This window comes from Lutjanus erythropterus, chromosome 14 (assembly GCF_056507025.1).
Source record: "Lutjanus erythropterus isolate fLutEry1 chromosome 14, fLutEry1.hap2, whole genome shotgun sequence".
Taxonomy (NCBI): Eukaryota; Metazoa; Chordata; class Actinopteri; order Lutjaniformes; family Lutjanidae; genus Lutjanus; species Lutjanus erythropterus.
The window spans coordinates 5992650-6006971 of NC_139330.1; the positions used below are offsets into that span (position 1 = coordinate 5992650).

The following is a 14322-nucleotide window of genomic DNA, read 5'->3' on the forward strand; positions in this document are numbered from 1 at the left end:
TATGTTACAAAACATTTATGGTTTTCTGATTACTTGAACAAAACAATGGTACCCCTCACTTTACAATGCCATTATTTGGGGAATCCACCTTTTCTTTCTTTCTTTTTGTTCGAAAAAGATTGAGAGTGTGATATTTTGAACCAAAGCAATAGAAATATTACGAGACTATCAGTATTCATGAAATCACTCATTTAATTTTCTGTAAAGCAGATCTATGCTTGCCTCTAAATTACATCTCAGAGTCTCCTCTCTGCTATTTTTTAAAATTTAAACTAAAGTTTTAAAGATTAATGAAAAAAACAAAACTGTGAATTGATTTTCTGCTCTGATGTGACAGAGGTTGTTTTTAAAATAAAAGAAACTGCTGTGTGGAAATGAATTCATGACACAATGTATTTATTCATTTTTTATTTAGTTTAACCAACTTCTTTGTGGTTTGTATTGTAGATGGCTCATGTCCCCCTCTGAGTGTAGAGGACCACAGGTTTTCTGATGTTTTAGATCGCCCCCTGCAAATCACCGGTATGTCCTGAGTCGACACAGCTGCTTTGTAAATAGCTCAACGTTGTCCTCTTGAAATCTAGTGACACTTTATAATCCCGTTCACAGGATTTGATCTCACAGAAAAGTTTCTTCTCCGAAAGGGAACGATCTCAGAAGACCTGCCGTCGTTTCGTTTAGGAAGCAGTCCTCTCATTAAGCCAACAAAGTGAGTCGCATTCTTCTGTGTGTTAGCATGCATATGTATTTATTTTCTGCATCATTTGTGGTCAGATGTTGTACTCCGGTTCCTTATGACATTTGAGGATAACTCAGACAGACAGCCTGCATCTCAGCCATGAACCAGTAAATAATTCCTCCCTATATGCTGCTTCATTTCCACCACTCTCTTGCTCATGCTGTGCAGCACAATGCGTATTATGAGATGCAGTCACTCATGTGTGGTCAAGGCTATCAACAGTAATAAACTGAAATGTAGTCCAGCTGAATATGGAGTTATTTCTTACAACTCAAATATTGCAAGATACTATAAAAGATAGGTAAAATATTGGACATCTCCATTGTGCAGACCTTGATGAGGATTTAAACTTGCTTTCCTTCAGATCCAGTGACATTATAAGAAAAAAGAACAGTGTGGTCATAAGTGGATTTCATGAAAGGGTTGACTTGAGGCAACCCAGATATACCCTGCTCAGAGCAATAGTTCCATTTGCCTTGGCTAATAAGGGCAAGCTGTAAGGTGAGCTGTTAGACAGGGAATAATTTGAACAGAATTAATATATATTGCGTTTATTCTAGAAATCTCCTAAGGGCAAAAAGTGGGACATAAAGGAATGAAAAAAAAAGTCTGAGCACATATAATAAGACAGGAATATTAAAATAACTACATAAATGACACACTAAGGTGCCATTTACTGAAGACCTTTATTCCCCCAGTCAATTGGTGGGATATAGTGGGGATTTGAATTTGATATAATATTTATTATGGCCTATTGCACTTTAACAGTTATTACCAGCAGCTGTATCCAGAAAAAACAGTATGAACCTGCATTGGTTGCCAAACTTAGCCTCACAGTGATATTTTGGATTTTAAAAAATGTATTTTGAGATGTTCATTGCTTTGTGTCCTAACAGTGAAAGAGAACACTTTGTCATTCTTGCGGGAGGGGAGGATATTTTTAGCATTTTTACATGACATGCAACTATAAACATTTACTGCCACTCTCTCCCTTGCTAGGTGAAAGAATCTTTGAGCCAGGTGATTTGTGATCTCCCTCCCTGTTCAGTCAGCCAGCTGAAAATACATTTACTTCGGCCCTTCCCTCGGTCTGGGCCCATAGTGCAAGAAGATGCTGGCTCTCAATGACACTGCTGACAGTGTCATTGGTTATAGTGGCGAGACTGCGATCCCTCTCATATCCAATTATCTAAGTACTTTGACAGGTGATACTGCATGTCAGCTGAGGAGGGAAAGCTAGGGCAATTGCACGAAGCAGGAGGCCCCTCTGCCCCTGCCACAGCCACTAAAACATTGCTCACTTAACTCGCAGGATATGCAGCAGTAGATGCTCGACTCTCTAGATCTGGCTAATGTTCTGCCAGCTCCTTGGCACAATACACATTATGGCACATAAATTGAAGCTGACACACTCAAGGAACATTTGCATGAGTTGACAAATTGCTCTACAAAATGCAACATGTACTCATAACATGTTTCCATACAGTATTAAAGCAAAGTGCTGCAGTCGCTCTTGTCTTGAGAAGCATATCCGTGTTTGGCCTTTACATCTCGTATGAACTTCTGGCTCATATCAGGTTCACATTTACATTTAGAACTATGTATCTTTTAGGGGGAAAATCGATTCTTAGGTGCATCATGATTCTCTCTTGAAAGATTATGAATTGATGCAGAAGAGTCAATAATCGGAAATGTAAAAAACAGTTCTCAACATTATCAACACATCAGTGGATAATTAATCGATAGTCTAGAAATGGCAGTGCACCTCGATTAATATTGTTTTGTCTGGTAGCGCCATTTGTTGAATGAGGAAACTTAGACTTAACATGAGAAAAAAGAAAAAAGTAAATGGCAAAAATGAGACAAAAACAAGCATTTAATATTTTTGATTATTAATCATTATTAGATTAACTGAAGTTAAGGTGAAACGGGACCTGGACAAGAGCCACACAGTGCACAAGTTGTGTCCAATGTCGGGCAAGTTTTTATGTACTACTCTTTTAAAAAGTAACATTATTACTTTATTTATTACTTAGTATAAAAAATAATCAGTTACATTTCTCGTTAAATTACTTAATTACTTTTGTATCATGTTTGCAGCCTTGTTGCGCTCCAGGGTTTAAAGTGCCGATCCAGTGAAGTCTTAACAACCAGAGAGGCTTTGTTGTTGTTGTCCAGATGTCAAAGTCGACCTCTCTGAGTGACCTTCAAATTAGATTCCATCACCACATATTGTCTCTCACGAGGAGCAAAACAAACTCAAAATAATGACAGTACTTCCACCTGTGGAAAGTGTGGCTCTCTCTCTCATCCTCTATCTTTTATTTAGCTTTTTTCCTTGTGACCTGCCCTGACCTGCTGCATGTAAGATAGCCTACCTAGGTCAAAAAATAACTCAGTAACTCAGAGTTACTTTGATTAGTAACTGAAGTATAATTACTAACTAACTACTAATTAATTATTGTTTTGGAAAGTGGAATCCCTCACACTAATAATTAATTAATAAAATTGGATAATGATAAGTAATAATATTGCAGTAATAAGTTATTAAGTAATGCATTACTGCCCAACTAAACTAATTATCTGTAATTACCAATATGCTATTCTCATAAATAGTAAGTAGTCACACACTGAAAAAACAAAGCATCAAGATGCATCATTTTATAATCAAATCTTCTAAGTTGGAATCATCATGAAATGCCAAGTGATTCCCACACTGCTGTCTTCACTTTCCACATCACACATTTTCTTTGATTAGCAGCCTTTAACAAAAGTAGATCAGTGAGTGGTTTCTTTTTCTTTATTTGCCATTTGCAATAAAGGCAGTAAGCCACCTCACTGGACAATAGCTTTTTTGACAATCCCTGTTTTGCAAAACAAGTATAAAAATAGAGTGCATGCTCATCTTTATACCTTTATACATATTTAGACTTGTTGTGTGCTTTTTGTTAGCTGCACTGTGAGGAAATTCTCAGGCACGTTTGTTCTTTTCTAGTCTCAAAGATGAAGACAAACCAAACACAATTTTTGCATAGTTTGTTCTGAAAAGGAAATGTTATGAACGCTTCCTTTGAATGTGACCACACTGTCTCGTAGTGTTTGTGTAATTGGAATCCTTACTATCATCAAAGTGGCTAGTCACAAGTAAAATGTTAAATGGGATACAGTAAGCTATTTTCATATAATGTGTAGAATAAATACTAAAGATACACTACATTTGAAATGCAAATGCAAAGGAGCCATTGAGACTGAGATATAGTGTATCAAATCACTGGGGTTTGTGTTTGTTTATTAGTCTGTGGCTTCAGTGGTTTGTGACTGTCGTGTCTGTTAATTAATCATGTGCACTAACTGCAGTCAATACTGTAGCTGACTCACTGCTTTTTTTTAGAGTCATAAGCATCTAAATTATTTGTGGAAAAAAACTGTTTTGCATGTGTCTGTGTTTTTTGATTTGCTAGCCAATGGCAGGTCTATTCAATTACACTTTTAGAAAGACCAAATTTGAGAAAAGTGCCATTAGCCAGTCTTCTACGTCTTCCTGTCTGACCTGTGAGGTTAGGAATTTAAATGTGCTTAACAATGCTTTTTATGTTTTTTCTTCACTTTATTAGTTTTCACAATTGGAAACCATTATGGAGAACCATTATGTCTAAACACCCGGAACTTTTTTATTTAAAACAATTTTAGCACATTATTTAAATTAGATCACAATGATATACTTTTTTTCATATATATAAATTATTATAGGGCTGGACTGAGGTAATTAAAGGGCTGGATTTAGCCCACAGACTGTCATTTGAATAGGCCTGGCCTTTGGTTTTGCACATTCTAGCAGTGTGAAGGACTTTAAATTAAGTGTACTTGTTATCAAATCCACATCCAGAGGTTGAAATGTGTACAAGGAAGCAAGGAAAAGGGCACAAGTGTAGACAACCAGGCAGACAGGACTAATTCAGTGATTTTATAGATAAAATTATGACACAGAAGTTCACAGGTGAAGGAAGATAGTCCAGACAGAAGTAGCTGAGAATTCACAGGTTAACAGTACAAGGCAAGCTAAGGTACATGGCAGGAAGTGGCAGGAAAGAAAAGGCACCAAGCAGCAGTGAGGACCTGCGTGGGTCTGGGAGAGGTAAGAAGTGGCTGGAGACAGGGACAGAGGGACAGAAGGACAGACCGACCAGCGTAAAAACAACTGAACCAGCTGTCGTGGCAACTTGTTTAATAGTCATACTGTAGCTCTATTAATGGAGAATTTTACATTTAGTACAAACAATCCCATGTTGATCAGAGGTAACAAATGACTCTAAATTAATTTTACGGCATGTGGTCATGGTGGCAGATAACACTTTTTTTTTTTTTTTATGTTTATAGTTGGTGGCCTGTTGCTATTATGGTGTTATCTCACCATTAAGAATGTGTGCAGAGGAACACTTGCTTACACTGGAATGATGATAACATGGCAGTCTCACACATCTCAGCTGCACACCTGCACACTCAGTTGTGTAAAATGAAATATCCTTCTTCCAGATCACAGGCGAGCGTTAGATTTGGCTTAATCAGTGGCAGTCTCCTATCATGCTGGCACGCACAGCACATTTAAACAGGAAAGGGGACTCATGCTGAGAGGAAGTTATAGTCCTTGCTAGCATGAATCATGAATTTAGCGTATAAACCGACATGGCTGAGCCCTCTTTGATCTGTTGGAGGATTGAGTGTCAGCGATAGGGATGTGAGCCAACTAGGCTAACATTTGAGGTTTGATTGTTTGAGCTACAGCAATCTGATTCCTCTGACTCATTTAAAAGAATCCTCCTGGGTAGAATTTCTTACAAGCCAGGACACTAAAGCCGCTTCCGGGAGATTCTCTACCGGGCCGGTAGTGTTGCTGTGACATTCTGTCAAACCATTGTCTCTGATTATACAAAGAGTAGTGTCAGCCAAGCAATATGCACGGGCAAAGAGCTTTTCCAGGAGTGGTGATAGTTTCCAGAAAGCACACGGTCGTTCCTTGTAAAAATGGAATTAGTTCTGATTATAACTCTGGTGGCAGCCAGGGTGTTGCTCTGTGATCTTTTGTTCTTCTCATGATTATGGACGTGCACTGTTTTATAATATGCAGTACAAATGCAAAATTATCTCTTCTCTACAACAGCGGTTCTCAACCTGGGAGTCAGGACCCCCAGGGGGGTCACGACATAACTTTTGGGGTCGCCAGACTATTTTGGACAATAAAATAAAATAACATACTGTAGCAAGAAGTGCAGAATGAGAACCAGGAAGCAGCTGTCAGCTGCGTCAGACCCTTAAAGACATTCAGCATGAGGGATAATCACTTTAAAATATGCACAGTACAGCTGGGCTCGAGAAATGTAACAGCCACCTCACTAATAGTTAAAACTAGAAACCACCACAAAAATTACAAAAAAAATAAACCACCATGTTCTGAACAGACACAGCCACACAACACAATTTATGCATTTTGTAGCATAAGATAAGATAAACTAAAATAAGATAAGATAAGATAAGATAAGATAAGATAAGATAAGATAAGATAAGATAGCAAAACATAACATTAGTCCCATAATGGAGAAATTTGCAGTGTTAGCAGCAAAGTGGGTGGCAAAAATAGAAAGAAGCATCAATAAAACAACAATAAATAATAAATAACTAAGTAAACAAGCAGTATACCAAAGCAATATGAACAGGAGAAAATATAAAAGATTGGAACAATATAAACAAGAGGAAATATGAAAAGAGGAATACTGTAAGCAGTATAAACAACACACAGACTCAACAGTTAAATTTACATTATTGCACATAGGAAATATTTATATTGCACACTGAGATGAAATTTCACCTGAGTGAGATGTTGATATTGAACATCATGAAGTGATATTAAACCTGAGTGAATACTAATATTGCACAGTCAGGGTAAATTATAGCGCAGACAATTAGTTGGTCTTGGTGTGTGTGGTCTGCTGGAAGCAGTGTTGTTTGTCCCATCTGACAGCTGCAGGAAGGAAGGACCTGAGGACTTAACAAACAAACTTAACATACTGCCCAGCAAGCATGATGGGAAATGAGGGCTGTGTTTTAGACCCAGGGATGTTTTTTTTTACATTACATCACCTATATGATATAATTTGTGTTAGGATATCTATCTTTGAGTGTGTTTGTGAGAGTCAAAGCAGTCTTCTTGTGTGAGTTTGATAGCTTTCATGTATTAGAGCTGGGTATCATTTGTAAGGTTACGATACCAGTCGCAATACCAGCACCCTTTAAGTGACACCGATACCAATACTACTAGTGCTTCATTTGATACCTTGGATAACCTTTATGTGATTAGAAGCATGAAAAAATCCTGCATATTATGAGTTTATTTTTATTAGATGCCACAGGTGTGTATTATAGCTGTACTGTCCAACACTCTGGTTGCATCTCAGCATGCAGAACAGCCAACTCCATCAAATACGCCATCATCACAGACTTTAAGTGTTGTAGCTGCTGTGGTATTGTGCCAATCACACACGGCATTAAATCGAGGAATGCTTGCAGTGATTGGCTGTGAAGACAACCTTACAAATAGTAACTTTTTCTCGATCTGGATACAGAAAGGTTATTTCAATCAATACCTTGAAAGTATACCCATAATGGAGGGAGTGGGCAGTCGTGCACACCAACCTGATTCTTCTGGGGGGTTGTGACTTGAAAAGGTAGAGAACCATTGCTCTTAAAGACATGTTACTCAAGAAGGAGGAGGAGAAGAAGATGTTGTTTTGCTCTTCCTCGCTGCTGTGGCTATTTCAGTAGCTTGGCTTGGGACCAGGCCCGGCTACTTCACATTGTAGAATCCGGCCCTGTAGTAAACGAACATCACGTGACTTGCACTGGAACAAAAACATTGTCAAAGAGGTAGTTACATTTCTTCCAGAACATATTTGCCAATGCAAAGTCATAAATTGGAACAAGGAATTGGAGACAAGGTTGGCAGAATCACATACAGAATATTCTAAAAGTTTTTTTGATAGTGTAGCATGGGTCCTTTTCTTAAGCTCATTACCAAATAGAGTTACAGAATCAGAAATACAGTTTTCAAATCAACCTGCCCAAGCTCAGGGTTTAGCCATTTAGCCACAGATGACAGTCAACACGAGGTCAAGAACTTTAACCCTCTGGGCCCTCAGAGATCAAGTGTGCCGCTCTGTAGACAGACATGTTTTGAAATAAGAGCAGACTTAGTTAGGGACTTTGCAAAGAAGCGTGAGAACTCCAGGGCCCTAACAGAAAACAGCCCTGCAGTGTATTCAGTTATATTAAACCTACTTAAATTTATTATGTTCTGTAAGTTGCAGTGCAGCATACGCTGGCGGAGTTCTCTTTTGCATTTTTCTTTCATGTCATTCCCTCTCTCTTACAATAATATGTACATTTGGTACAAGCAGTTACTGTATGTGCAGCATGAAAATATTCTGTGTTGAGTTTATTTCATAAATCCCCCCCTTTTTTTTTATAAATTGCCCTGCCACTTTTCATATTGATTTACGGCTGAAATAGTCCTTTAGCCCTTGGGCAACAAATAACCTTCCCAGTCCTTGGCCTCTCAAAGACGCATTTGATTTTTTGCGAGCCTTAACTTGGTGTATTTATCATTTTAGTCATGTACCGTTTACAACGAAATCTCAAAGAATTCAGGGGACACAATAGAAGAGGGTATGAAGCTCTGAGAGAATAGGAGATGATATATTGGAGTGAAAACTAATTTCCAACCTGTCTGAAGAAACTCTCTCCCTCTCCCTCCCCCAGGCTGTGCTCTGCCTTCTCAATGACCTTATCATTGCATTATTATTATTTTTGCTGATCTTGATTTATTATGTTTATGCTCTTCCACTTTTGACTGTTAATCTGAGTCTGGAGTTAGGGCTAGGGTTAGAGCATTTTGAAGGGTAGTGTTTTGCTGCTCTTTCTACGCAATGTATAAAATTAAGGAGGGAGTGGGGGCTGTGGGCTGAGAGATGAGTTACTGAATAAGCTGTAATTCATATGAGAGTGGGTGTGTTTTGAGATATGATATTGTTTTTCCTATACATTCCCTATTTTCTCTGCATATTTCGCCTCTGCTGGAACACATTTTCAGCTGTGAACACAGAGTTGGTATTTGCCTTCACAGAGCAGCTGAGGTCACACATATAAGCCTATAACTGCATTGCGCGAGGCATCTATAACCCCATAACTGTAACACACGGTATCTCAGTGAGGTGAAAGATTAGCCTCTGTGACTTTGGATCAATGATTGACAGGGAGGCCGGCATAAAGCTCATCAAGCTAAATGGAATCAAGTTTGTCAGGTTTATTTATGTGAATGACTCTGCAGTAAGAAGGTATTGAAATGTTTTATTGATCACTGAAGCTGATTGGCTGGTTCATTGTTCCGCCTCTGAAAGCTTTAAAAGACTTACAGTCAATATCGAGAAATGACACTTGACACTGTTATCTTTTTTTAGGATTTTTTTTTTATTGGGGTTCGGGTTGTCAACCATAACATATAGTTTCTGCTAAGAATACAGAAGAGATTTTTCCTCTTACCTGTAGTGCTCCACAGACTTTGTTGTAAGCAGTTTCATGTGGGAACTACTTTCTTTCTGCAGTAGAATCTACTGGAACTACTTTATAATCCACTAGACTGAATCTACTTTCTACTAGAAAGAAAGGTGTTCTGGTAGTAAAGTGCACACAAGGTCTGTAAATTATCTTGACTAACTGGTTCATGATTTCTGCAAAGAGACATTTGTGTTGAGTTTTTCCACATTGATTTTTTTTATTGCTTTGAACACCAAAAGATGAGGGTCATCTAGTTCCATTATATTGGAAAGAAGGCAGATATCTCTGCAGCTGATATCTCCAAAACTCACCAACTCACAGCAAAACAATCTAGATGAATACATAGCACTAAAAGTTAGACAAAAAGTGTGTATTTCTGATTGTCGGGTGAACTGTCTCTTTGACAAACACAAAAACACAAGTCACAGCTCTATAATACCAAAGGGAAAAAAAACAAAAAAACAGGCTAACATAATCACATTCCGACTAATATAGGATATGCTGTAGTCAGTTCTGATGTTGTTAATTAGGTAGAATGAAATCCAGTCCAGAGGGGTCCGCTGTGTCCATGACTGGTTGCCATATCTTAATAATTCCCTGAACATCGTAGTGAAGGGTGTAGGTCAGAGGGAGTATTCTTAGCACCTCCTTATGCTCATCATCCAGTCCTGTCCACTTTAGCTGCTAATACAGTGAAGAGGTGACAGCTCCAAGTAGGGGTGAAAAGTATATGTGTGATACTTTAGCAGAGCCCTTACTTTGCTTTGCCAAAGAGCAACATGATAAGAAGTAACAGCAAAATTTTAAAAGCTCAGATAAAAGAACAAATATCATCAGGTTTTGAGTTGGAAAAAAGACCATTGCAACTTCCAGATGACAAGCAGAAAACGATAATCTGCAAATTATGTCAAATGACAGTAGTATGTCTGCCTGATGAACGTCACTGTGAACGCGTTCATCCTGATGTCTGTGAACGGCACGCTCTCTCAATTTAACTTCGTTCAATAGGGTGCCAGATTTCCATAGAGCCTTCCAGGCGAAAACCCGACTAAAACACACCGTAAACGGGCCTTAATATGTAACGGAAAAAACACCCAATCTGGCAACACCAGCCACCACAGTGTCGCACCGCTGCATGCATCATCAAAACACAAAGCAGCATGGAGGCGACAACAACGGCAACGTGTAGCGGTGGCACTACCTCAGACTCTTCGTATGATCATTTAAAACAGTTTTATGAGGTCGGTGAGGATTGCACTGGGAAAAATCTTACATTTTGTGCAAACTTTGCCCGCCGAGTTTCAAAAAGCAACTCCGCACATCGGTTACATCAACAGCAAACACTGAACTCGAGCACCCGGGTAGCCTTTCAAGGTATGTGCACGCGAATAAAAAATCAAAAGACGCTCCAACGTTAAAACTGATAAAATAATTGCTGTCTGTGGTTCTATATGGGCTGTGGCAGTAATTTTGAAAAATAATAGCTTGCAGCAACATATTGAAAAAAAGAACTATGAACTAGTTCATTTTTGGAACTGTGAACTGAACTTTGAACTAGTTCCTGTAGAAAGTGAACTTTCCCAACACTGGCTGCGATGCAGTTGCCATATCAGTGCTTTGCAGAAGAATTTAGATTGAAATTGAAAGAAAAACTTTAAATTACACCGTGACATAAATTTTAGGCCATGCCACACAGCCCTGGCTCCAAGGCACATCCGGTGAAGGAAACCAGCTCATCGTTCACTTCTCTTGAAAAGTTTTACATCTTAATACATTTCCAGAACATCTCTAACATACATTTAGAAAAGCTCAGACCAAGCTTGCTTTTCAACAACGATGTGCAATTAAGTCTGTTTAAATTGTTCAGTTGTGGCTCTCTTTTAGTGTTACCCAGATATTTTCTTCTCTCTGACATTTTTAGAATATTTTAATGATAGATTGTATATTCATATTGAGAATCTAAATGCTGTACATGGTGTTTTTTTAGGATAATATTTCCAAATGGGCTTTCAAGTGAATACTCCCTTGTCACCATACTCCGGGTAAGAAGAACTACAAAAAAGGACCGCTGGTACCTTTGGCAGATTTTTGACCAGACGGGAAGCAGTCAGGTAGGCCTTACTGTATGTTTTAGTGTCAGTTCCAGTATCTACAAATAGGCTTGGGTATGAGCGAATGGACAAGAAGCCTGTTTTTAAACTCTTCTTTGATCCTCAGGTATCGGTTGTGGTTGACGGTGGCAAGAGGACGGTGGAGTTTTCGTCCCTGGGCCTGTTAAAGAACACCCTCCGCTACACGTTTAAGAGCCGTGACCTACATGCCCTTTTTGATCGCCAGTGGCACAAGCTGAGCATTTCTGTCCAGAGCAACATAGTCTCCATTTACATGGACTGCAAGCTAATAGAAAGGAGACTGACTGATGAGAAGGATGGCATTGACCCCAGTGGACGCACTCTCATTACTACACGAGTGGAGGACGGACGGCCTGTAGATGTATGTCCCACGCAAAACTTTTTGGGTTTTCTTTTTTTTGCTTCATCTCCAGTTTCATTGGCATACTATCTTCACAGAAATCTTTGAAATGCACTCCCAATGTTTTCAGCATTTTAAAACTGCTTGAGGGGCATATTTTCTTAATCTGTGAAAATCCTCTACTGTGTCACATGTGTCACGCTAATTCTCAGAGATTCCCGAAAGTGCTAAACAAACATTAGGTCAGCTATGCCATTTGGTCACCCAGTGCCTCTGAGCAGAACTTGGCTTAAGTGGCATTAACAGCTGACTTTTTAGTCCACGTGATTTGTAAAGATGTAAGTTTGTAAATCCAAAAAAATGCTGGGGTTCAAGTTCTCCTCCGAAGCAGCTGCATTTTGTGCTGAAGTCAAGTCCTATTCTTACGTTCACATTTTAGGTTTAGATGTGTTGTTTTTGAACTGCTTTGCTGGCGGTGGGAATCGGACTGTCAGGACAACTTCGAGCTAGAACAGCTGACAGTCTTAACCAGTGAAGAGCAGACCTTTGTCAGTATAAAGAGGAGCATGACGTGATGATGAAACTATTATATGATGCTGGAATGATCCATTAATGAGAGCTCTTTTCCACAGATTGAAATGAAACAAATGCTGCTGTACTGTGACCCCTATATGGCTGAGATGGAAAATTGCTGTGAGCTCCTTGAGCCAAAGGTAAAAATGCTTTTAATAACACCCACTGCTTATTGAAAATAAAGCAACAACAAGTAATGAGTAGTAAGAAATTATTACTAGCATTTCTGTCCTCTATTATATATAATGCATTTCATGGCACTACATTTGCATTCAGAATTTAGAGACAGACAACTGTGCTTCAGTCGGTCACTGACTTAAAGACCCCCTCCGGTGAAAGTTATGCTTTTAACCTTATTAATGTGTCCGTGTGGTGGTTTTCATGTGTAGCAAAATAAGCAGAGAGCATGAGCAAAAACAGTCTCAATGAAACAGTCAGGCCTGGTGTATGATGTCTTAAACCTAAGGAACCAATCCCATTAATTGAGGGGGTGGTGCTATATTATTATTGCATATCATTAGCAGCGATGCCCAGCCAACAGGAGAAGCCGGATGTAGCTGGTTACTGTGACTAGCTAGCAAAACAGAGGAGAGGCCAGGTGCAGCTACTGAGGGTTAGGGGTCGGGGTTGTGGGCTGCAGGGTTGTAAAGAAGGTGGGACAATTTGAATATTCACAAATCCATGACTACTAAATGACGGTAAGGTGTAGTACTACATGTAAGCCATTTTTACAAGGTATTTTAACTTATTTTGCAAAAAAGCAAAAAAAAAAAAAAAACAACTAAAAACATACTAGACACAATTTCTTACTTCTTGCAGAGCATTTCCTATTGTTTGTTGTATTGTTTAAAGCATGACTGGAGGGAGACTTCAAGATAAGACAAAGTATCTAGAGGGAAGTTCATGTGCCAGATTGCCTCAAAAAGTACAGTAACATAAAGAACAACAACAATAGAGTATCAAATATAAAGTTAAATATAAAATACAAAGTGTATAAGGAGTAAATGCAAAGAAACAGCACCTAATATAATAACAAAAGAAATAAGATAAGTACAAGTAAGATAAAATAGAAAAAGTAGTATTGGCAATTACACTGAAAAATAACACTGGCAGGGATACATGATACTAAAACATGATATTAAATGTCATAGAAAAATAATATTGCACATGATGAGTTAGTACAAGTACTTGTAACCTATGCAGCCTGATCAGACAATGAACGAGGTACAGGGAAGGTTTCTGTCTTGTCACGAGGGTATGAGGGTCCCCAGATAGAAACTTAATAACGGAGGTCTTCCATCACCATAGAATCAATAAGAGATAACGTTACAGTGAGTCCAAATGGAGAGATGACCTTTGACCCCTTACCATTACATGTCTCCATAAGCATGCTGTCATGTCAGTGTAAAGTTACTCCCTTGCAATTCCCACAACCTTAAGAGGGACTTAGCACCATTTGTCTGCTTAGTACTTTCTAAGTTTCCCTGCACAGTAACTTTAGATTTGTTAAAATATAAAAAGTAAACATATGACACCTAAAGCACAGGTTAACCCGGGTGAAGTGTGCTGTGTTACAGTAGATTTTACCACGTAGCCAATATGAAAAAGGATTATGTCTAAATGGTGAAATTTCTGTATTGATCCAGTGTGAAGCCAAGAAGACGTTTAATGGGACTGCCCCTCCCCCGGTTACAGCCCAGCTTCCTCAGATGCTGTCTCAGCCGGCCTCAAAGTCAATTGACAGATGTCACTGTCCAGCTGAAAAGGTACAATCAATTCCACCCAACAAGGGCCTCTAATTGAGTAAGTGTAATGGCTATTGTAACTGAAACAGCTCTGATTTATACCGCATGCACTCAATCTTTTATAGGCACTAAACAGCCCATTAAGAGACATTTATACCAAAAAAGCATTTTCTCTGGAAGTCTACCAAA

At 38.8% G+C, this 14322-nt stretch overlaps 1 protein-coding gene across 1 annotated transcript in view; it reads left to right on the forward strand.

Annotated features, from left to right (window-relative positions):
• Window positions 1-14322, forward strand: part of LOC146315109 (uncharacterized) — a 120416-nt gene that overhangs the window by 5786 nt on the left and 100308 nt on the right. Inside the window, exons 3-8 of the mRNA XM_084735340.1 lie at window positions 448-522; window positions 610-709; window positions 11331-11454; window positions 11561-11836; window positions 12448-12528; window positions 14035-14154. Coding sequence (XP_084591466.1) covers window positions 448-522; window positions 610-709; window positions 11331-11454; window positions 11561-11836; window positions 12448-12528; window positions 14035-14154 — 776 coding nt within the window. The remainder of the gene's footprint in view (window positions 1-447; window positions 523-609; window positions 710-11330; window positions 11455-11560; window positions 11837-12447; window positions 12529-14034; window positions 14155-14322) is intronic.